Below are 22,333 nucleotides of genomic sequence, written 5' to 3'. Positions count from 1 at the left end.
GCATCTGTAATTACCTAAAACAACAAGAATAGCCAAATGTCGTGTCATCTAATTAGTAACCCACAATGATGCCTATATCTAGTGAAACCATAGCCAAGGGAATGGATTTGCCAGAATCAGCTGGGAAAAAAAACATCCTGTTGACCTTGACTCTAGTCTGGCACTGTGAAGAAATAAGAGGGCTGACATCATTGCCAGCTGCTGCCTGGGCACTCTGGTCACCATTGGGCCGGCATCATTGCCAGATGCTGCCTGGGCACTCTGGTCACCATTTTGTCTAGAGCCATCTGGTCACTGGGCTTGCCGAGAAGATGGCCAGACAATGGCTGGCTGACTAGCTGACTAGCTGACTGGAGAGCTGGTCAGAGCAGCCAACTCTGACCTATATCTCCCCCTCGATTCTTTAAGCCATCACTTAATAGAAACTTAATAGTCAAGGAAAAATGGGCTTCCCAATCAGGATCAAGGTGAGGAAGGGTTTGGTTGGGGCTTAACGCTCTCTAGCTCCCCTGGTTTGGGCACTAGGAAGGTGGAAGGCTCCGACCCGGGTCATCATTTGCTGATGGAATGTGGTGACAGTCCCTCTCCAGGACATAGCTGGTGCAGGCTAGAGAGGACTCTTCTATCCCTCCAGTGTATGGAGCAGAGACAGGATGCCCATGAAGGCCCAACCCACAGGCTGCGGTTGGATGAGGTTTATGCAGCCTAGGGCAACAAAGCAGTGAATGGCTCTAGGGCGGAGCTTCCTGAGCACTGGCCTAGTTATTAGCTGCCGCCTGAGCACTCTGGTTGCATGGCCAGCCTGAGTCATCTAGTCACAGGCTGGTCAACCAGATGACTACTCGGTGGCTGGCCAACCAGATGACCCGACAGTGGCTGGCTGACCATGTGACGAAGGGCAAGATGGTGCAGCCAGTTCTGACTTGTTTCTTCACCTGGATTCTGTGAGCGCCACTTTGTGGGGGCTTGATAGTGGCAGAAAATAGCTTCCCAGGCAGACCTTAGGGAAAAGGGAGATTGGCTTGGGACTTAACCTTGGTTAGCTACCCAGGTTTGAGCACCAGGAAGGTGGAAGGCACTAAACCAGGACACCCTTAGCAGATAGACTAGGATGACAGTCCAATCCCAAGGCATGGTAGCTTCTGATTGAGGAGGATTCTTGTGTAACTCCAGGTTGTGAAAAGGAAATGGAACAAGCCACTGTACAAATCCTGGGGTAGGGTGGAGTTGGACTGCTTGCAGGCTGAACAGTCCCATTAATCCCCAATCAGAGGTGGATGAAGCCATGGCTTTCACCTGAAACGCCCGGTCCCCTCAGGCCAGGCCTCTAGGCAAAAGAAAAGGTCCTTTCCGATATCCAGGGCTCGTGGCATTGGACTGAGGACAAGTCTTGGGCTCCTGCATCCGGAACAGCTTCTGTAATCCCCTGTGAGAGGTGGGCAAAGCCATGGCTTTATAATCGAAGGCCTGGTCCCCACAGGCCTGGTCTCCAGACAGAGAGCAGGGCCACCTTCCCTAACTGGGCAGGTTGGTATTAGGCAAGGATGAGTCTGGGGCTTATGAGGATAAAATAGCTTCTGAACCACCCCCGTGAGAGGGTGGGCGAAGCTATGCTTTCACCTTTGAGGCTGTGTCCCCATATGCCAGTAGTGACAGCCAGAAGGCAGGGTCTTCTATCTTGCCCAGGCCAGGGTTGTATTCCACCTATAAGGGTTAGCTAGGTTTCAGGATGTGCATCAAACTGCTTGCCTGTTTTATGTAGGCAAAAGTATCACCAGTCACATTTCATTACCATTGCCGATACAGCCAGTCGGGAAATATGAGTGTGCCAACTCTCTGAACCACATCACCAGCACAGCAGGCTTGATTTGAATTCTACCCCTGCCTAGTTTTAATGGCACTGTTTAACTAAATGCTTACTTTCAACACGTTTCCAGTACACTCTGGGCCACATTTACAAGAAACTGGCACCTTAGTACTGATGTGCCAGTTTGCTTGCGTCACCCATGCACAACTACCGACACCATGGTGCACCGTATACATAATACTGCTCACCATGGCAGTGGTTATGCCAATAGCATCAGAAGTTTTAACGCTATTGTGGCACTTTGCTCCATTAGCGTAAACAATTTGGACGCTATTGGAGCAAAGTGCAAGGAGGCCTATAGGTTAATATGGGTGTGTCATTTTAACACCTGCTCTGAACAGGCATTCAAAATTACGCAAAAAATGGCGCAGTTAACTCTTGTAGATTTCACTGCATCATCTTTGCAAGCCTCCTAGCGCCAGAACACCCCCTTGCATACATTTTGCCTGACACTGGCATAATGTGGCAAAAGGGGTCACAAAGTGGCGCAATGCATACATGCATGCAAATACAACGCAGTGAAAATTGCCTCCTTGAGCCACATTATTGAAAAAAAAAACTATGCTAGTGTGGTGCAAGGTGGTGCTGTGGCCTTGTAAATCTGGCCCTATGTCTGATAATTAGGCGTTTCAACAACATATTCCAAAAACTATTCTGCTTTCAAATCTTCACCGTTTTCTCCTCTTCTGCAATGAAGCAGATGGGAAAAGTTCTATCTGTACAGAAAATTCTGTATTCTCAACACTTTGAGCTCTTTAGTCACCTCTCCCCCACTTCAGGAGAACTGGATTTGCTTGCCTAATGTAAACTGTGTCAGCAATGTCGGCACCAGATTTCTGCAGCTGCCACTAACTCTTATCCCTGTTTACCTTTGAACATTGGAATCACAAACAGCAATATGCTGATGCATCTCGGGCTAATGCTGAATCCCTTCTGTGGTACCTCCTGTCCCTCTATGTGCCTCTGTGTGCTGGTCTCCTGTCCAGCCATCTACTTCTAGTGTAACCATTGACATATTGCTAATCTGCATGGCTACATCAGTGCTTAATTTAAACAAGTGGGTTCTGGTGCTCAGCACCGGAACTTAATTGCCAACACCTGCACTTATGACAGTCTGCCACATGGTGGCGCTGTCTGTCTAACTTAGAAATTAGCACAACAGACGTTTATTAATTCAATACACAATAAAATTACTAATACCTTCCCACTAAGCCATTCAGATAGTGTTGGGCACTTGTAGGAGTGTGATGCTTTGTAGTTTTGAGAATTCTGTCATTTCTAGCACTGGCAGGGGTAATGGGTAGTGCAGGTGGCAATGGCCTCCTGACAGAGGCCTTGGCACTTATTTTATTTACAAATTAAGCACTGGACAACATTCACTGCTATATTCAAAATCTATTCTCTATCTCTAAAACACTCATTTTACTGTCTTCACTGTTCCCTATAGATCAAGACCAGCATTGTCTCATCATGATGATTGTTTTTCTTTAACATTATCTCTCGCTGAAATTTCTGATGAACTGTCTACATGGGATTATGTACATATACATCCAACCCCTGTGCTGTGTGAATAATTTTCCTGATCCTTCATTCATCAAAATCAGAGACTAGAAGAACATTTGTACAAACACAGACATTACTGCTGCTTTACCTTCCCCTCTTCCCACAGGTGGCTTCCAGAGTCTCCGAGATGGCTGTTGAGCAAAGGCAAGGTGAAGGAAACGTATGCTCTCTTGGTTCGTTGTTCTTCAGTGAACGGTCAGGCTCACGTGTCCCCCAGTATAAACATGGAGGTGAGAGGAGTTCAGCACTGAGGTATAGTGGTCATGCATGTCACCAATCCTTTGTGAGTGTTCTCTCGTTAATCCCTGCCACTTGTCTTGTTGGTTCTGCTGTGTGGATGAAAAGGATTTGAGTCCCCGACCGCCAGCCTGTCCACGGTGGTAAACACCGCCTTGGAAAGGCTGGCGGTGAGGGAGACTTAGGGTACCCCTGGGGGCTCCTGCACTGCCCATGCACTTGGCATGGACAGTGCAGGGGCCCCCAGACATAGCCCCGTCACGCATTTCACTGCCCAAATTTCGGGCAGTGAAATGTGCAACGGGTGCTACTGCACCTGCTGCACATCTGCATTGCCGCCGGCCCTATTACGAGCCGGCAGCAATGTTGATGTGACTTTTCTGCTGGGCCAGCGGATGGTAACACTGTTACCGTCCGCTGGCCCAGCGGAAAAGTCGTAATAGGGAGCCAGAAATACCGCCAGCACTGCAGCCTCAGCGGTCTTTTGAAAAGACAGCCGAGGTTGTAGTGAGGGCCTATGTCTGCTCAAGGCATAATGTATACAAGGAGGACGTTCCCCCATTAGATTTCTTTGCACCATTTTTAACACCTGCAGAAAGCAGGTGTTAAAATGAGGCTCCCATTGTTTTCAATGGGCCTCTACGTGCTTTGCATGATTAGCGTCAACATTTTTTACCAAAATGAATACATTTGACGCTAGTTCCATAACTACCGCCATGGTGCACTGTATTTTAAATACGGGGCACACATAATGGCATTAGGGGGGCGCTAAGGAGTGCAGGAAAAGTGGCATTGTATATGATGCAGCACCATGTTTCTTAAATTTGGTCCTTTGTATGGCAGCAGACAAGCCAAACTGATTGTAAAGTCAGAAGCCCTGGGTGCAGTCATCATGAGCGAGCCTGCGACTCATTAAGGGCATGATTTAGAACTCGGCGTATGGGTTACTCTGTCACAAAGGAGATGGGTATCTGGTTTGCCAAAATCTAAATCCCATAGAATACAATGGGTTTTAAATTTTGGCAGATGGGATATCCGTCACTATTGTGACAGAGTTACCCCTCCACCAATATCTAAATCAGGCCCTTAATCATTTTTATCAAATTGATACGGAACACTAGTGCCACAAGTCTTTTGACAGGTGTTCCATTTCCTGCATGCCCTCTGTGCTATTCCCTACAGCCTCACCCCACTGCAGTGCTTGTTTTATAATCACATTGCATTCAATATAGCCGGACTGTTTCTTGCTGTTCACCCTCCTAGAATAGGCTAGTTCCAGCAATTTAGCCTAAAATATGAGATGCCTAACCAGAGTACACTGTCCACTACAACACTCCTACACAAGGAAATAGGCTGCAATGTCATCACCTGCCTCCTGACTTCTATCTGCCCTAAATGTAAAGTCCCAGCAACAGCCCCTAACTGGGTTCCAATGCACACAGCCGCCTACATTAAGGAATGTCTCCCATCCCCAAGGAAACTCAAGTAACTCTGTCCATTTTGGTAGCTTGTTGTCAAGGAACAGCATAACACTAACATGAAAGATTCACTTTGTAATACTTGTTTACCGTTAATTTTGAGGAAGAACTTTGAATGTTTGGAGGACTGGGTGTTCGGAACGTACACTGGTCGGTGTGTCTGATCAGACGTCATACTACTACATGGAGCTGTGCACATCAACAGAAGAAATGAAAGAAAAGGACTGGATAAGAGATTTGTCTCCACTGCTGGAGTTTGGGCCATATTCCAGGATTGAGAAACACAAATTTGCTGTGTTGCGAGCTGAGAACCTCGTGCAAGAACTGCTTATCTCAGGCATGCTCCTGCTGCCGAAACAAGAAGGAGGTGCCAATCCTGCACAACAAAGGTAATACCAAGAAAAGCTACCATTTCTGGTTCTTTCCACCTTGGAGACAACCCAAGTGGAAGAGTAACCATTGGGGAAGAGAGGAGAGCTCAAGAAATTCAGGTCTGGTCCACCCTTTATTCCAGGTATGCTCAAGGTGTTCTGAATGTTGTACTTCTCTCCCACTAAGCATATCCACTAGGACTGGACAGAACCCGAGGAGTTTTACCCTGCAAAATTCTGCAGAGTTAGATAAAAACTGCTAGGTTCCCTGGACTTCCGTGAGTGGAAGAATTCAGGCACGTTGCACTGCTCGTGCTGATTTTTAGAGCCAAGAGCTTGTTCCGCCCTGTAAAACCTGTGTGAATGGCACCATTAGGCATGCCAAAGGGTGCAGCTTCTTTCTGCTGTTCAAGTAGAGATTTTTTACTCAAGTGGCAGCTTTCTCAACAAGAACTGTTGTGACCTGCTGCAACTGCCCACATTGAGAAATCTCACCAGGAGGAGTTCTAGCACCTGAAAATCATGTTAAGGGATGCAAATTCTCACTCACACTCGCCAACTTAATGTTGGCGAGCTACACGCAAGAAAAAACTCCACCATGCGCTGTTGGTAGAGTTTTGCCAAAACTCTGCACCCTAGGCAAAATGCAGAGTGGGCTAAATGATGCAAACTCCAGCGGGGCAGAATCTTTCGCTCACTCTTAATATCCACGTCACATAATTCATACCTGCATTGCTGATCATCTACTTCACTAAAATGCACAGGGCTCTTGTTTTCCCCTATTGCTGAGTTAGTGCTGTGCCATTGTTTCTTCCCTCTAACATCGTAGAACTATATAGTTTAAAATGACCATAAGTGATTTCTGTCCTTCTGTTGCTATACCACAAACTTGGACATCAGCGTGCCTCATTCACAGGACAAAGTAATAGGCTGAGAGATATAACATCACACTCAATGCTCCATGTTCTCTGAACTCTCCTGTTTGTATGTTATGGTATGTGTATTTGCATTTGAATAGTGCACAACCCACCTGGAATACATTTAGGCACAGAACCATAAGTTGTATGTGCTGATTGAGAATAGGGGCTAAGTGAAGAGACGGATCTGTTGTGCAGGGCATGTCATTCCAGGCTTTAGTACTGAGGTAGGAGAAGGCATGAATGCCAGATCTGCTTCTGTTTATGCAGATGTACGTGGGAGTAAAGATGTCTGGTAGGTTTGTTGAAGTTTATGAGGCTGTTGAGGTACATGGAGTCAATGTTTTGTAAGGGTTTTCAGCTTTTCATGTGTGACTGAGGAGTTTGAAGAGTGCTAGTTTGTGGACTGGATCCAGTGCAGCTCTTTGAGGTGCAGGGTGATATGAGTGCAGAGTGGGAGGTTGAAGATGTGCCTGGCTGCCGAGATTTGAATGGTCTGGACTCTTCTGGGCAAATGAGCATTGATTTCAGCATGGAGTGCATCGCTTTTGTCTATCTTGCTGGTGACAAGGGCTTAAATGATAAGGGTTGGTGGGGAGTCACTTGAAGATCTTTTTGAGAACAATAAGGGGCCTATTTATACTCTGTTTGCGCTGAATTAGTGCCAGTTTTTACTCTAATTCAGTGCAAACTTAACTCCATATTTATATTTTGGTGCTAGACATGTCTACTGCCAAAATATTGGAGTTAAAGTAATTTTTTGCCTGCGGAAAACTACCTTGCCATACTTATCACCCGTGCTAAAATCAAGCACAGGGGATGGGGGCCTTAAATAATGGCATTATTTACGCCTGGGTCAGGGCAGGCGTTAGGGGACCTGTGGGCCTTTTTCCATGAGACCATGGAAAGAGCCCACAGGTGTCCTTCCCTAGACCCAGGGACACCCCCACTCACACCAGAGGGACAGCAGAGGATGGGGGACCCCATCCCAGGTAAGAATGGGTGGGCAGAGGTAAGTATTTTTCTTTATATTTTGTAGTGCCACAAGGGGGCCTAACTTGGCCCCCCTACATGGCACTGGGCCCAATGGCCATGCCCATGGGACATATGTTCTCTGGGCATGGCTATTGGGGTGGTGGGCACGACTCCTGTCTTAACTAAGACAGGAGTCATGCCCATGGTTTCTTAGTGCCAGAAAAGTACGCTAGTCTGGTTAGAGGCATTATTTATGCTTCTGCCCATTCTAGAGTCATCCTTTGACGCTAAACCCCCTGTTCCCCCTATAGCTCCCCCACCCGGCTAGTGTTCTTTTTTATGATGCTAGCTGGGCCTTATCGCTGGTTACCATCATACCATAAATATGACACCCGGATGGTATCCTGGGATGGCGCTAGTTGGCGGTATACATTTTGACGCTAAACTGCATTAGTGGAGTTTAGCGTCAAAAAGTATAAATCAGAGCCTAAGTGTGTAGAAGCATGAGACAGAGACTGCATACGCTTGGCCAGTTACAGTGTGTGGGTTGTTATTAGACTTGATATTTTTAATGTGGTCTTCCCTCAAGCTTGTTACCTTGTCCCCCTCATTTTCTGGATTTGGTTGGCATGAGGAGTCAATGCCCTTTACCACTGCTAACCAGTGCTAAAGTGCTCCTGTTTTTTCTTTGTAAAATAGGTAAATTGACTTAAACCCAAGAGGCAGTATGAGTTCCTAGTATATGGTGATACATGCACTCAGGGCCTGTAAATAATTGCTATTAGTGTGCCTGCATCGCTTGTTGTGTCACCCAGTAAAGTAACACTTTAAAACATGTCTCAGGCCTTCCACTGTATACTGTGTGCAGAATCAAATTGCCAGTTTGACCTGGCAAAAAACCCTGTGCTGTTGTTGCTATGGCAGAAAGTACAGATCTTGCCAGACGTCAATGGTGGTTGCTGTACTGCTAAGAGTTGGAGTCAATGTAACTTTGTGTTGGCTGTTTCTAACCTATCTGCTGGCCACCAGTCTTGTGCCCTGCCGTGGATCTTTCTCCTACTGGTGAAGGCTGCTGGGCCACTCTGATGCATGCTGACCAGTATAGCTCCTTTTGCAACCCCAGCACGTGATCATGATGATTGAGTCAGCCTCTGTCCTGCTGAGCCCTCAGTGCAGAACTGCGCAGACTGTCAACACTGAGGTTGACGGCAGCAACTATGATCTGGCAGCTGCAGGGAGCTATTCACTGTGAGCAACAAGAGGTATGGCTGAAGCCCTGACAGTGGTAGGATATACTTGATATCTGCACTGATCACATGGGTGAGAATGGCTGTGATATCTGGCTGCTTTGGGCTAAAAAAACACAGAGGTACCTAATTTCAACCACAATTCCCCGCTTTTGTTAGCTCGCCTGGCCGAGGAAACCACATACAATCTACCATATTTGCCGTACCTGGCAATGCTTACTGACGCTGTGGGGTTGTCCCCATATGTCGCTCGTTAACCACTGGGTCTCCATGATCTGTTTCCTGAACCACCATGGGCAAAACTGACCTAAAACAACCAAAGCTGGCCTTTGACTCTAGGGGCTTGACAAGATCTGCTTCTCAGACTGAAGCTGGCTTTTCCACTCTAGAGGCTTGAGACCTGCTCTGGAAGAGGATCATGACATGAGATGTATTCTACTGGAGATGGAGGTGAGCCTCCCACAAACAGAAGCTAAACTCAACCATTTAGCAATGTGTCCAGATCAAATGAGGGAGCATCTTGATAAATATGTCACATGTCTTGATGAGGTGGAACATAAGATCTCCGATGTGGAGGATGGATCAGAATTGAATGACACTGTTGTACAAATCGAGGTAGAGATGTCCAGAGTCTGCAAAAATGAAGATCTGGCATTACGTTACAGGCGGAGCAGTCTGTGTAGTGATGGACTGTCTGAATCACCAATACAGGCAAGATGGAAACTTTTATAGAACAGCTGATAGGAGACATGTTGGACAGACAAAGATTTTTGTCCTGGAGCGAGAACACAGAGCACTGGCACTCGTCTGCCACCACGTGCCCTGTGCGGTCCTCCTTCTCAACTAGTGTCATGGTTATGCCGCCGTTGCCTGCACTAGGGAGCAGAGACACCTAGAGTATACATCTCAGTCATCTCCAGCTACACAGATTTAATGCTAGTGGTTGAGGTGACTATGTAGCCATTCACTGATGTGAAGAAGCTTCTATCACTCCAAGGCGATCCAATACACAATGTTATCGTCTGCAATGTTGCGGTCCCAGCTGGATGGCCATCCTCTTTTCTTCACTGACCCCAAAGATGCCATGAAATTTCTAAAAATCAAACTTAAGAAGTACGGTGACTCCGTGAATCAAAATTGTGAATCCACAAATCAAAAAGAATGACTGTCAGATCTGCAGTTGTTTTACCTAGTACTGTAAATAAGCATGTTCATCTCATGTTAACAACAGCTACTGGAGAAGCTGAAAAGAGATTTCAACCTCATTACTTTGTACATATTTCTATGAAGCATTTTAGTTTTCCTTTAGCTTACACAGTGCTTCTACACTAAAGCTTCCCTGTTGCATTATCTTGATGGTTGGCCAACAGCATTCTCTCAATGTCTGCCATTAAAGGCCACTCCTTGGCCATGGCTGGTCGACCAATACTGCAGCATATGATAGGACTGGAGTTGCTGGTGCAGGCCCCTAAACCCTGTGTTGTTCACCAGCTTGTTTAAGAGTAAACACAGGGATTCTCACTGAGAGTTGGGATGTTATGTGACATGTATTTGTAAAGCAAGCTATGAACCACAAGGTTGTCCTGGCACTGATCAGATGTGTATGCCTATCCCTGTTTATGTTAGGATGGTTAATAGAAAAGCCAGGTCTTCGGGATATTCAGTTTGTGTGGAATGTGGTGCTGTGTTAGTTATAGGGTTATGGTTTAATTCGTTACTACATTTCAATCCTTTGCAGGGCCCGACCGCTCAAAATTGTTTATTCTCCTTCACTGATGGCATTTGCACTATTTACTCTCCAAACTGAAAATGCTAGTGCATACCATTAATCTTATCACCTAAAATATTCGAGAGTTGTGTAACCCCAAATTGCGGTAGCAGGTTATAGTTTATTTTGAGAGGCATGATGCTAAAGTTGTCTTATTAAGAGACCCAAACAGACCATTCAAATTCTTGCTTTATGCTGATTGCTGCGGCCACTCCCATCACTTTACTTAATTTGGCACATATAACTGTGGTGTGGCAATACTAATTTGTAAAACACTATGCCTCAGACCAGACTTTGTTTATACTGGTCCACAAGGTATCTGTGTGTACACTGCTCCTTCACACTTAGTTTCTCAAATGATTGACCTCATGGTGATGCTCCATGTGGAACGATTCTGCTCAGTATTGGTTGACGAGTGCCTTAGTGCAGCTTCATATGTTTGTGGCACTAAATATGCAAGTGGCTAATTATCCAGTGAAAGGCTTAGTGGTACATAATCTCTGCTATTTACCAAGTGGTCAGCTAAATACCTAAGACTGTGTATCGGGATGCAGGCTAAATAGTAGAGATCATATACTATTTGAACCGTGATCAGATAAACAGTCTGAAGGAAGGCTCTGGTTACCTGGACATAAAGAAATAAAGGATTCCAGGCAAAGGCAGAATAGGGGCCATCTTAAAATGTGGGCGCAGGAAAGTGTGTCAAGCTTTTGAAAGTAAGTGCATATACAAATTTGCAAAATAATGTACAAATGTAAATGAATACATTAAGCTAGGTTGTTTAAGGGTGTTGTCCTTGTTCATATTTCAGACCTGGAACCACAGTAGCCGCCAACAAGTAGCAGCAACCAGTTAGTGCAGAGAGATAGGTAGAATTTATTACCAGAGAGATAGGTAATTAGATAAGGCAATTGGGGTCCCAGTGCTTTGGGTCACTTACAGTAGGTAACGTGGGTAAGGCACAGTAATAGGGCATCTGTGGAAGAGGGGAAGTGAAAGAAGGAGACAGGTAGGCAAAACATCTGGGTGATTCACAAGGGAAGTGTCTATTCACTCAGCTGCCAGTTAAATAAAAAGACTTTTCATACTATTCACCCATCGGTGTGTATTTCAGGGAGAGATGCATATTGGTCCCATTACAAGAGTGGCCCCTTCACCCACAAAACATTTTAGTCACCCACCCATTGTATCTTACAAAATGTGGTATTGTTTTTAACATGATAAGCAATGTTTTAAATGGGCTTTGTCTTGTATCTCCTGGACCTCATTTCTGCCCTTGACAGTGTTGCCTTAAAAAAAGGAATATGGAAGCCAAAAAAGCTGATTGCAAGGCTTGGAGGTCATGCATTATTAAGGTCATTTTGGAAGGGACCCGGGGAAGGAAGGAGGAGGAACGCTAGGAGAAGGATGATGAACCGTAGGAGGATTAAGAACCAGAACATGCACCACCAGGCGGGCTAGGATGGTCAGAGCCATGGGGGCAAGTTCAAGAAGAACCAGGAACAGAGTGACATCTGGCCAGAGGGTACCAGAAAGAAATGGATAAAGAGTAACAGGGCCAGGAGAAACAGGATTGGGAGGAGCAGACCCAGGTGGATAGATCCAAGAGGATCATTGCCAGGAGAACAAAGGAAAGGATGACTAGAGACAGGAGAAATAGCACCAAATAGATCATGTGAAAGAGGACTAAGTGGCTAGAAGCAGAAGAAGCTGGACCAGAAATACCACAACAGAGAAGAAGCAGGACTAGTAGGTCTAGGAGTTCCCAGATCATCAGTACCAGGAGGAATAGAAAGAACAAGGATATCCAGGCTCAGTGGGACTAGAATTGGAAAGTCCCTGAAGACCTGGCTGTGGAGGACCCTAACTCTGGATGACAAGGAGCACATAGACCAGGGTGATTGTCAACATGGCACCTACAAGGACCAGGGCAGAAGAACAAGGACAAGGAAGAAAAGGATTAGGAGGACAGTTATTAGGAGAACAGTAACAGAGGGGCCCTGGTCAGATGGACAGGAACAAGGTGGAAACCAGCAACCAGGAGATCGAGAGAACTAGTAGCTCTAGAATCTGGCAGGGTGACCTGGGGACCAGCAAGGGGAAATCAAAGCCAGTGGAACCAGCACCACAAAAAGTACCAGGACTACATGGGCAGGGGGGCCAGGAGCAAAAGGATTAGTAACAAGCAAACTAATGGAACTATATAAACTAGCTAGGTAAAACCAGGAAAACAGATAAACCAGATTTAGAAGGCAGAAAAGGACCAGGACTAGGAGCATACGAAACTGGAAAACCAGGCTCCAGAGGAGTAGGAGTAGATGGTAATTATGACCACACATTCCAGTGCCAGGAAGGCCAGGACCAGAAAGTCCTGGAGCATGAAACCTAGGAAAGACTAGGATGATTATTGGTGGGCCAGAGCAAATTAATGCAGACAGTGAGGATGAGTGGCAGGGGGACTACACCAGACTGATCAAGACCAGATTGAGGAGAACTATGAAGATCAAGGCCAGGAAGACAATGGACAGTATGACCAAGAGACCAGGATAAGCAGGGCACGGAGACTAAGATTCACATCACCAAAAGGTCCAGAGCAAGAAGTACTAGGTATACCAAAGGAATATGACCAGGAGGACCAGACGCAAGGCCAAGAGGGCAAGGAATATAGGGACCTAGGTGCCAGGCCTCAGAGTAGCATATGGAGCAGATAGTTCATCTTGGGTAAAAGGGCCATGTTGTGGGGGTTTAGATATAAGAAGAACTATTATAGTCAGGAAGACCAAGAGGACTAGACAAGGGTGACCAGGTGTTCCAGGACCAAAACGACCAGGCTTATGAGAACCTGAACACAAAAGGGTGAGGACAAGTGGGTTCTGTACTAGGAGAGCTAGGCAGACAAGCGACAGAGATGGAAGGTCAAGGGAAGAACAACCAGGGAGACTAGGAGGGCCAGGACAGGAGATGCCAGATGGACAAAGGGGATGAGCAGAACCAGGACCTGAGTTGCCTGGACTAAGAGGCACAGGGTCAAAAGAACCAGGGTAAGGAGACCAGGACAAATTGGATCAGAAAGGAACGGTGCCAGAAGGATCCAAGCCTTGGGGAAGCAGGAATGGCCAGATGTCAAGGTTAGTGATGACCAGCATGAGAGGACAAGAGCAAGAAGGACCAGGATGACCAGGACTAAGAAGGCCTGGACAAGGATGGCTAATAAGACCAGGACAAGGAGTTCTAGGTCCAGGTGAACTAAAGGTTTAACAACCAGGGCAAAGAAGGTCAGGGCCATTGTACACAGAATCACAAGCAGGGAAAATACTATGAAAACCAAGAATAGGAGAACCAGAGGGGTAAGATGAAATACTCAGGCAACCAGAACCAAAAGCATAAGCTCTAGGAGAACCAGGAACAGAGGGCCAGTGTAGGAAAGTACCATCTTGCCTGGCATGTTACCCCCATTTTCACTGTGTGTATGTTTGTTTTTGCCCTTGTGTCACTGGGATCCTGCTAGGCAGGACCCCAGTGCTCATAATGTATGCCCTGTATGTGTTCCCTGTGTGGTGCATAACTGTATCACTGAGGCTCTGCTAACCAGAACCTCAGTGGTTATGCTCTCTCTGCTTTCTAAAATTGTCACTACAGGCTAGTGACTAATTTGACCAATTCTCATTGGCACACTGGTACACCCATATAATTCCGTTGTATATGGTACTTAGGTACCCAGGGCATTGGGGTTCCAGGAGATCCCTATGGGCTGCAGCATTTCTTTTGCCACCCATAGGGAGCTCAGACAATTCTTACACAGGCCTGCCACTGCAGCCTGAGTGAAATAACATCCACGTTATTTCACAGCCATTTTTCACTGCACATCAGTAACTTATAAGTCACCTATATGTCTAACCCTCACTTGGTGAAGGTTGGGTGCCAAGTTACTGAGTGTGTGGGCACCCTGGCACTAGCCAAGGTGCCCCCACATCATTCAGGTCAAATTCCCCAAACTTTGTGAGTGGGGGAACACCATTACACACGTGCACTGTACATAGGTCACTACCTATGTGTAGCGTCACAATGGTAACTCCGAACATGGCCATGTAACATGTCTAAGATCATGGAATTGTCCCCCCAATACCATTCTGGTATTGGGGGGACAATTCCATGATCCCCTGGGTCTCTAGCACAGAACCCGGGTACTGCCAAACGGCCTTTCCGGGGTTTCTACTGCAGCTGCTGCTGCTGCCAACCCCTCAGACAGGATTCTGCCCTCCTGGGGTCTGGGCAGCCCCAGCCCAGGAAGGCAGAACAAAGGATTTCCTCTGAGAGAGGGTGTTACACCCTCTCCCTTTGGAAATAGGTGTGAAGGGCTGGGGAGGAGTAGCCTCCCCCAGCCTCAGGAAATGCTTTGATGGGCACAGATGGTGCCCATCTCTGCATAAGCCAGTCTACACCGGTTCAGGGATACCCCAGCCCTGCTCTGGCGCGATACTGGACAAAGGAAAGGGGAGTAACCACTCCCCTGACCAGTACCTCCCAGGGGAGGTGCCCAGAGCTCCTCCAGTGTGTCCCAGACCTCTGCCATCTTGGATTCAGAGGTGTTGGGGGCACACTGGACTGCTCTCAGTGGCCAGTGCCAGCAGGTGATGTCAGAGACCCCCTCTGATAGGGTCTTACCTCTCTTGGTAGCCAAACCTCCTTTCTTGGTAGCCAAACCTCCTTTTCTGACTATTTAGGGTCTCTCCTCTGGGGATTCTTCAGATAAGGAATGCAAGAGCTCACCAGAGTTCCTCTGCACTTCCCTCTTTGACTTCTGCCAAGGATCGACCGCTGACTGCTCCAGGACGCCTGCAAAACCGCAACAAAGTAGCAAGACGACTAACAGCAACATTTTAGAGCCTCATCCTGCCGGCTTTCTCAACTGTTTCCTGTTGGTGCATGCTCTGAGGGCTGTCTGCCTTCACCCTGCACTGGAAGCCAAGAAGAAATCTCCTCTGGGTCGAGGGACTCTTCCCCCTGCTAACGCAGGCACCAAAAGACTGCATCACCGGTCCTCTGGGTCCCCTCTCATCCTGACGAGCATGGTCCCTGGAACACAGGAGCTGGATCCAAGTGACCCCCACAGTCCAGTGATCCTTCAGTCCAAGTTTGGTGGAGGTAAGTCCTTGCCTCCCCACGCCAGACTGCAAACCTGTGTACTGCGTGATTTGCAGCTGCTCCAGCTTCTGTGCACTTCTCCAAGGATTCCTTTGTGCACAGCCTAGCCTGGCTCCCCAGCACTCTGTCATGCAGTGCTCAACCCTCTGAGTTGGACTCCGACATCGTGGGACCCTCCTTTTGTGCCTCCAGTTGCACAAATCTTCTAAGTGCCTGCTCCGGTACTTCTGCGGGTGGTGCATGCTTCTGTGGGGGCTCTCTGAGTTGCTGAAAACCACCTCTGTCTCCTCCTCCAAGGGGCAACATCCTGGTCCTTCCTGGTCCTCAGCAGCACCCAAAAACCTCTACCGCAACCCTTGCAACTAGCAAGGCTTGTTTGCGGTATTTCTGCGTGGAAACACTTCTGCAACATCCACCACGCCGTGGGACATCTTCCTTCCAAAGGAGAAGTTCCTAGCCCATTTCGTTGTTGCAGAATCTTTGGCTTCTTCCACCCAGAGGCAGCCCTTTTGCACCTTCATCCGGGGTTCCCTGAGCTCCTGCCCCCCCCCGGACACTATCGCGACTCTTGGACTTGGTCCCCTTGCCTTGCAGGTCCTCACGTCCAGGAATCCGTCTTCAGTGTTTTGCTGGTGCTTGTGGTTCTTGCAGAATCCCCCTATCACGACTATTCTGTCTTTCTGGGGAAGTAGGGTAACTTTACTCCTACTTTTAAGGGTCTTGGGGTGGGGTATTTTGGACACCCTTACTGTTTTCTCACAGTCCCAGCGACCCTCTACAATCTCCCATAGGTCTGGGGTCCATTTGTGATTCGCATTCCACTTTTGGAGTATATGGTTTGTGTTGCCCCTAGACCTATGTTTACCTATTGCATCCTATTGTGATTCTACATTGTTTGCACTACTTTCTTACTGTTACTTACCTGTTTTGGGTTTGTGTACATATAACTTGTCTATATTACTTACCTTCTAAGAGAGGGTACTCTCTGAGATACTTTTGGCATATTGTCATAAAAATAAAGTACCTTTATTTTTTGTAACTCTGAGTATTGTGTTTTCTTATGATATTGTGCTATATGATATAAGTGGTATAGTAGAAGCTTTCCATGTCTCCTAGTTCAGCCTAAGCTGCTTTGCCATAGCTACCTTCTATCAGCCTAAGCAGCTAGAAACACCTCTATTCTACTAATAAGGGATAACTGGACCTGGCACACGGTGTAAGTACCACAAGGTACCCACTATAAGCCAGGCCAGCCTCCTACAGCCAGGGCAACCACAAAGATCAGGGCAAGGTGGACCAGAACATTGTATTCCAGGACCAGGAGGCCCTGGGTGAGGCGGAAATGAAAGATCAGGATAAGGAAGATTATAACCAGAGTGACCACAGCCCGGGGGAACTGGCCTTCGGGCTAGGAACAGGATGGGCAGGTATATGAGGAATAGGATGCTAAAACTTAGATGGACCAGGATAATGAGGCCCAAAACCAGCTGGTGTAGAACCATGTGGACAACCAGCAGGAGGACCAGGGCCAGGAGTATCAGGGCCATTTCAAAGAGGCCCAGAAAAAGCAATAGCATAAGGGCTCTGGTCAGTAGTACCAGGGGATGAGATAAAAGCATGGAAGATGAGAGGGGTAGTGCCTTGAACCTGAGCAAGGAGGACTAGTAGGATTGAGAACAAGGGAACCGGGAAGTGGCTGAGCAGATCTGAGAGACAAGGACCTCAGTAGTAGAGCTCAGAATATGAAATGAAGCAGAAAAGCAGAAAGACTAAGGGCCTGATTTAGATTTCGGCAGACGGGTTACTCATCACCACGGTGATAGATATCCCGTCCCCCGAAAAGTGAATCCCATAGGAAATAATTAGGCCTGGGCAGAGTTCACGGATCTCTGCTACGTGGAACTCTGCCAAGTGCCAAAAAATACTCTGCTGCAAAACGTGGAGTTCCGTGAGCAACAGAGTTTGGGAAACGTGCTACTCGCACTGATTTTCAGCACAGGAGTTTCTCCTGCGCTGTACAATTAGTGCGAATGGCATCACACTCAACACCAGAGAGGCTAACGTCAGTTTGCTGCTCTAGTAGATTTTCTACATGAGTGGCAGCTACCTCAACGCCAGCGGCAGCTTTCTCACCACAAGCAGGCACAGCCTACCACAACAGCTCACATTCAGAAATCTTGCTCTTGCTGGCCAACTTAGCAATTTCTTTCGCTTGCGCTCACCAACTTAATGTTGGCGAGTGAGATCGAGAAAAAAAACTCAGTTCCGTGTTACTTTGTGGAGTTTTTTGGAAAACTCTGTGAACGCCTCCGGCGGAGCGGAATTCTTTACCCACCCCTAGAAATAATGGGATTTATATTTCGGCACACAGGATATCCATCATTCTTGCAACATGCAAAAACATTCGATACATGTGACCCTACGGGGCATATTTATACTCTGTTTGCGCCGGATTTGCGTCGTTTTTTTTTACGCAAATCCGACGCAAAGCTAACTCCATATTTATACTTTGAAGCTAGACCCGTCTAGCGTCAAAATTCTTGGAGTTTGCATCATTTTTTAGCGTGGACACCTACCTTACGTTAATGAGATGCAGGGTAGGTGTTTCCACACTAAAAATGACTCTAAGGCTTTGCGCCTTATTTAAACTCCCGTGCACAAATGACGCACGGGAGGGGGCTGGCCTTAAAAAATGACGCGCAGCCGCATTTGCGTCATTTTTTAACGCCTGGTCAGGGCAGGCGTTCAGGGATCTGTGGGCTCGGAAGGAGCCCAGAGGTGCCCTCCCATGCCCCCAGGGACACCCCCTGCCACCCTCGCCCTCCCCTAGAGGACACCCATGGATGGGGGGACCCATCTCAGGTAAGTACAGGTAAGTAGAGGTAAGTATTTTTTTATTTATTTTTAAGTGGCATAGGGGGGCCTAACTTGGGCCCCCCTACATGCCACTGTGCCCAATGGCCATGCTCAGGGGACAGAAGTCCCCTGGGCATGGCCATTGGGCAGTGGGGCATGACTCCTGTCTTTGCTAAGACAGGAGTCATTTCCATGGTGGTTGTGCGTCATAAAATGACGCGAGTCAGGTTAGCGTCAAAATTTTTCACTCTAACCTGACTTGCACCATTTTTTTATGCACAACCCCCATTATTCCCTACGCCAGCGCTGCCCGGTTCCTGTCATTTCTTTTTACGCTCACCAGGCAGCAGCGCCGGCTAGCATCATTCCATAAATATGACGCCCGGCTGGCGCGTTGGATTGGGGTTAGCCCGCGTTAAATTTTTTGACGCAAAACTGCATTAGCGCAGTTTTGCGTCAAAAAGTATAAATATGGCCCTAGGTCTTTTAGGTCCAAGGAGCAGATGGAGATGAATTAGGCAGACTAGAACGATTAGGATAAGCAGAAACCAGGCTAGGAGGACCAAGGGTCCTTAGCAAGGAGACAAAGGTCTAGGTTACAGAGCGAACAGAGGACCAGGAACTGGGGCAGCAGGACCAGGGCAATGGAGATCTGGGGCACCAAGACAACAAGAGCCAGGAAGACCAAGGGGACAAGAGTAGGGCCAAGATGACCTGGTCAGGTCCAAGAGGCCAGGAGCATTCCAATGACCCTCAACCAGGAGGCGCAGAAGTGAAGACCTAGGTGGACCAAGACAAAGGGCCATGTGGAGAAGGTTTCAGCAGACAAGCGGAATCAGGGTGGGGAGGGTCAGTAGGATCAGGACCAGGAAGTTTAGGAAAAGCATATGTAAGGAAGGGCCAGGCCCGGTTAGTGCCAGGAAGAACAAAGCAAGGAAGGACTAGAGTTAGTACCACCATATTCCTGAAACAAGGGCTATGGTAACTGGGGAATGCGGTCTAGAAGGAAGACTAGGAGGACCAAAACATCCCATAAAAGGAGAACGTGGAATACTACCAGGACAAGTATCTACACCAGAAGGCATAGAAGGAACAGTAGGAAAAGAAAGTAGACTGAGAACAGGAACGAACGATACATAGATGATTCTAGGCCGCGTGCATTAAGGTAATCATTCTGTAAAGTTTGTATAATCATGCTAGAAACCTAAATCTTTTTCAGTCCACTTATAGAACTTATGGTAAATATTTGCTGAAAGCTCAGAGCATGCAAAATGAATAAAAAGCCAGGACTGTTATCCTGTGAGATATGATGGATAGCTGATGTTACCATGAACAGGGTGAACAGAACATGGAAGATCAAGGTTAAGAAGATGAGTTACTGCAGAACTAGGTTGACAAGGAGAAGGACTTGGAGGACTAGGGCTAGGGGTATTATGGCCAGATGAAAGAGGAGAAGGAATGAATCAGATCAGTAGCAGGAAGACTAGGGGCCAAATGTAACAAAATCCTATCTTGCATTCTCTAAATAGCAAATTTTAGGAAATCACTATTTAGAGAATACAAAATGGTATTGTAGTAGGAACACAGGGAGAACAGTACCTGGGGTATGACCGTGGCGTTTATTGCTGGGGCCGTCAACAACAACAAAAACGAGAAGAAAAAAATAAATCAATAATGGAGTCCAGTCTTCTTCTTGGAAGAGTTCAAGGTTTTTAGGTTTTCCAGTTTCTCTCTTTCTTTCGCTTCCCTATGTGCTGTCTCTTTCATTCAATACTGGACTGGGCCACCTCCCTCAAAACACATCGTCACCCGGGATCATGGGGAGAAAAGAAAACAAAGGCCCCGTTTAAGATAAGTGCTGTCTAATTGTGTTTTGTATCTTTATTTTTTTCTTTTCTTAGGGGCATGCAATGTAACCGCAGGTACCATGGGGGGAGGAGAGGGACCACCTGAGAGTTGTGTCAAGAACTTTGGGATCACCCTAGTGTCACTGTCTTCCTGTATAACACTCGATTTTGTATCAATATGTGGTATTAGGATAGTGCCAACTATGTCTCTATGCCCCCCTTCTCCAGCCTCATCTTTCCCTTTTTTTTCCTGTGCCCAACCCTGAAACCGGTCGCATAAGCGATCGCGTGCCTGTGACACCCATGCCCCTCCAGTGACGTGGCGGGCCTCAGCATCCCTCCTGGGTGTTCTTGGTCGGTTGTCTTCTCCAGTCTTACTTCCTTCGTTCCTGTTCCTCTGGTTTCCCTCTTCATTCTCCTCATTCCTCGGGTTTTCGTTCACACCCTCCTCTCTTCAGTGATCTATGTTAACTTTCTCCTTTTCCCACTAGTTTCTCCTCACACCATCCTCTTAGTTCCCTTTCTGCTTTGTGTGTCAATACATTGGCACGCTCTTCCACGTGTACCAACGTGACGTGTTTCACCATGCCCCCTGTTGTCTAATGCTTTCACAATGGTCTGGGAATGGATCAGAGGGCATAGGGACTGAAACTTGGCAGAGGGAATTAGAGTTAGATGGGTGACCATGAGTTTGTCTGTGAAAGATGGCAGAAAAGGTTTTATAATCTCAGAGGGCTGAAGTCAGCAAAAATTGGTCAATGGCTTACAGGAGATCAATGAGCAGTGGCAATCAGGGATCTGACAATCGTAAGAATTGAGAGGGGGGGTCAGTGAAGCTGCACAAAGTTGCAATCATCTGTACCCCAGAGATACTCTGAGTAACAAAGTGTGGCCTATTACCACCTGTAATAGGAAAAATAGGAAAAATGAAAAGTAAGGGCATTTGTGAATGCTAAAGAAGTGCTTAGAAGGCCAGCAGAGTGGCTCTAAGTGTCAACACCAAAAGAGTAGTCTGTGTGACTTCTAGACCTTTGTAGTAACATTTCACATATGTGTGGGTATGTGTGCTTGCTACGAATGTGTAGCTTGTGTGTAGTAGTAAGGCTCTGTGTGCAGTGAAAGTCTACCTGTTGATACTTCTGGAATGCATTTGGGACATTCCGAGCCAGTGGAATTGAATTCACTGCATTCTTGTGACTGAAGGGTGGAGCGCCAGGCACTTAAGTGAGGGAGAATGGAGAAAGGGATATTCACAAACATTCAGTGAGGTTCTGTAGGAAAGTACCAACTTGCCTGGCATGTTACCCCCATTTTTACTTGTGTGTCAGTTTGTTTTTGCCTGTCTCACTGGGATCCTGCTAGCCAGGACCCCAGTGCTCATAGTTTGTGGCCTAAATGTGTTCCCTGTGTGGTGCCTAACTGTGTCACTTAGACTCTGCTAACCAGAATCTCAGTGCTTATGATCTCTCTGCTTTTAAAATTGTAACTGTAGGCTAGTGACCATTTTTACCAATTCTGATTGGCACACTGGAGCACCCTTATAATTCCCTAATATATGGTACTGAGGTACCCAGGGAATTGGGGTTCCAGGAGATCCCTATGGGCTGCAGCATTTCTTTTGCCACCCATAAGAGGCTCAGACAATTCTTACACAGGACTGCCACTGCAGTCTGAGTGAAATAACGTCCACATTAAGTAACTTATAAGTCACCTATATGTCTAACCCTCACTTAGTGAAGGTTAGGTGCAAAGTTACTAAGTGTGAGGGCACACTGGCACTGGCCAAGGTGCCCCACATAGTTCAGGGCAATTTCCCTGGACTTTGTGAGTGCGGGGACACCATTACACGTGTGCACTACATATAGGTCAATACCTATATGTAGCTTCACAATGGTATCTCCGAATTTGGCCATGTAACATGTCGAAGATCATGGATTTGTCCCCCCATGCCAAATCTGGTATTGATGTGCCAATCCCATGCATCCCCAGGGCTCCAGCATGGACCCCGGGTACTGCCAAACTAGCTCTCTGGGGTTTTCACTGCAGCTACCGCTGCTGCCAA

The 22,333-nt window shown here is 47.1% G+C and overlaps 1 protein-coding gene across 1 annotated transcript in view; it reads left to right on the top strand.

Moving 5' to 3' along the window:
• The window catches only part of LOC138297170 (solute carrier family 22 member 7-like), a 182,454-nt gene that overhangs the window by 63,558 nt on the left and 96,563 nt on the right, over positions 1–22,333 (top strand). The window contains exon 5 of the mRNA XM_069236663.1: positions 3,537–3,660. Coding sequence (XP_069092764.1) covers positions 3,537–3,660 — 124 coding nt within the window. The remainder of the gene's footprint in view (positions 1–3,536; positions 3,661–22,333) is intronic.

The sequence above is a fragment of the Pleurodeles waltl genome, chromosome 5 (genome assembly GCF_031143425.1).
Source record: "Pleurodeles waltl isolate 20211129_DDA chromosome 5, aPleWal1.hap1.20221129, whole genome shotgun sequence".
NCBI classification, from domain to species: Eukaryota; Metazoa; Chordata; class Amphibia; order Caudata; family Salamandridae; genus Pleurodeles; species Pleurodeles waltl.
Note: the sequence above shows the minus strand (reverse complement) of the source record. Positions and strands in the feature narration are given on the sequence as shown.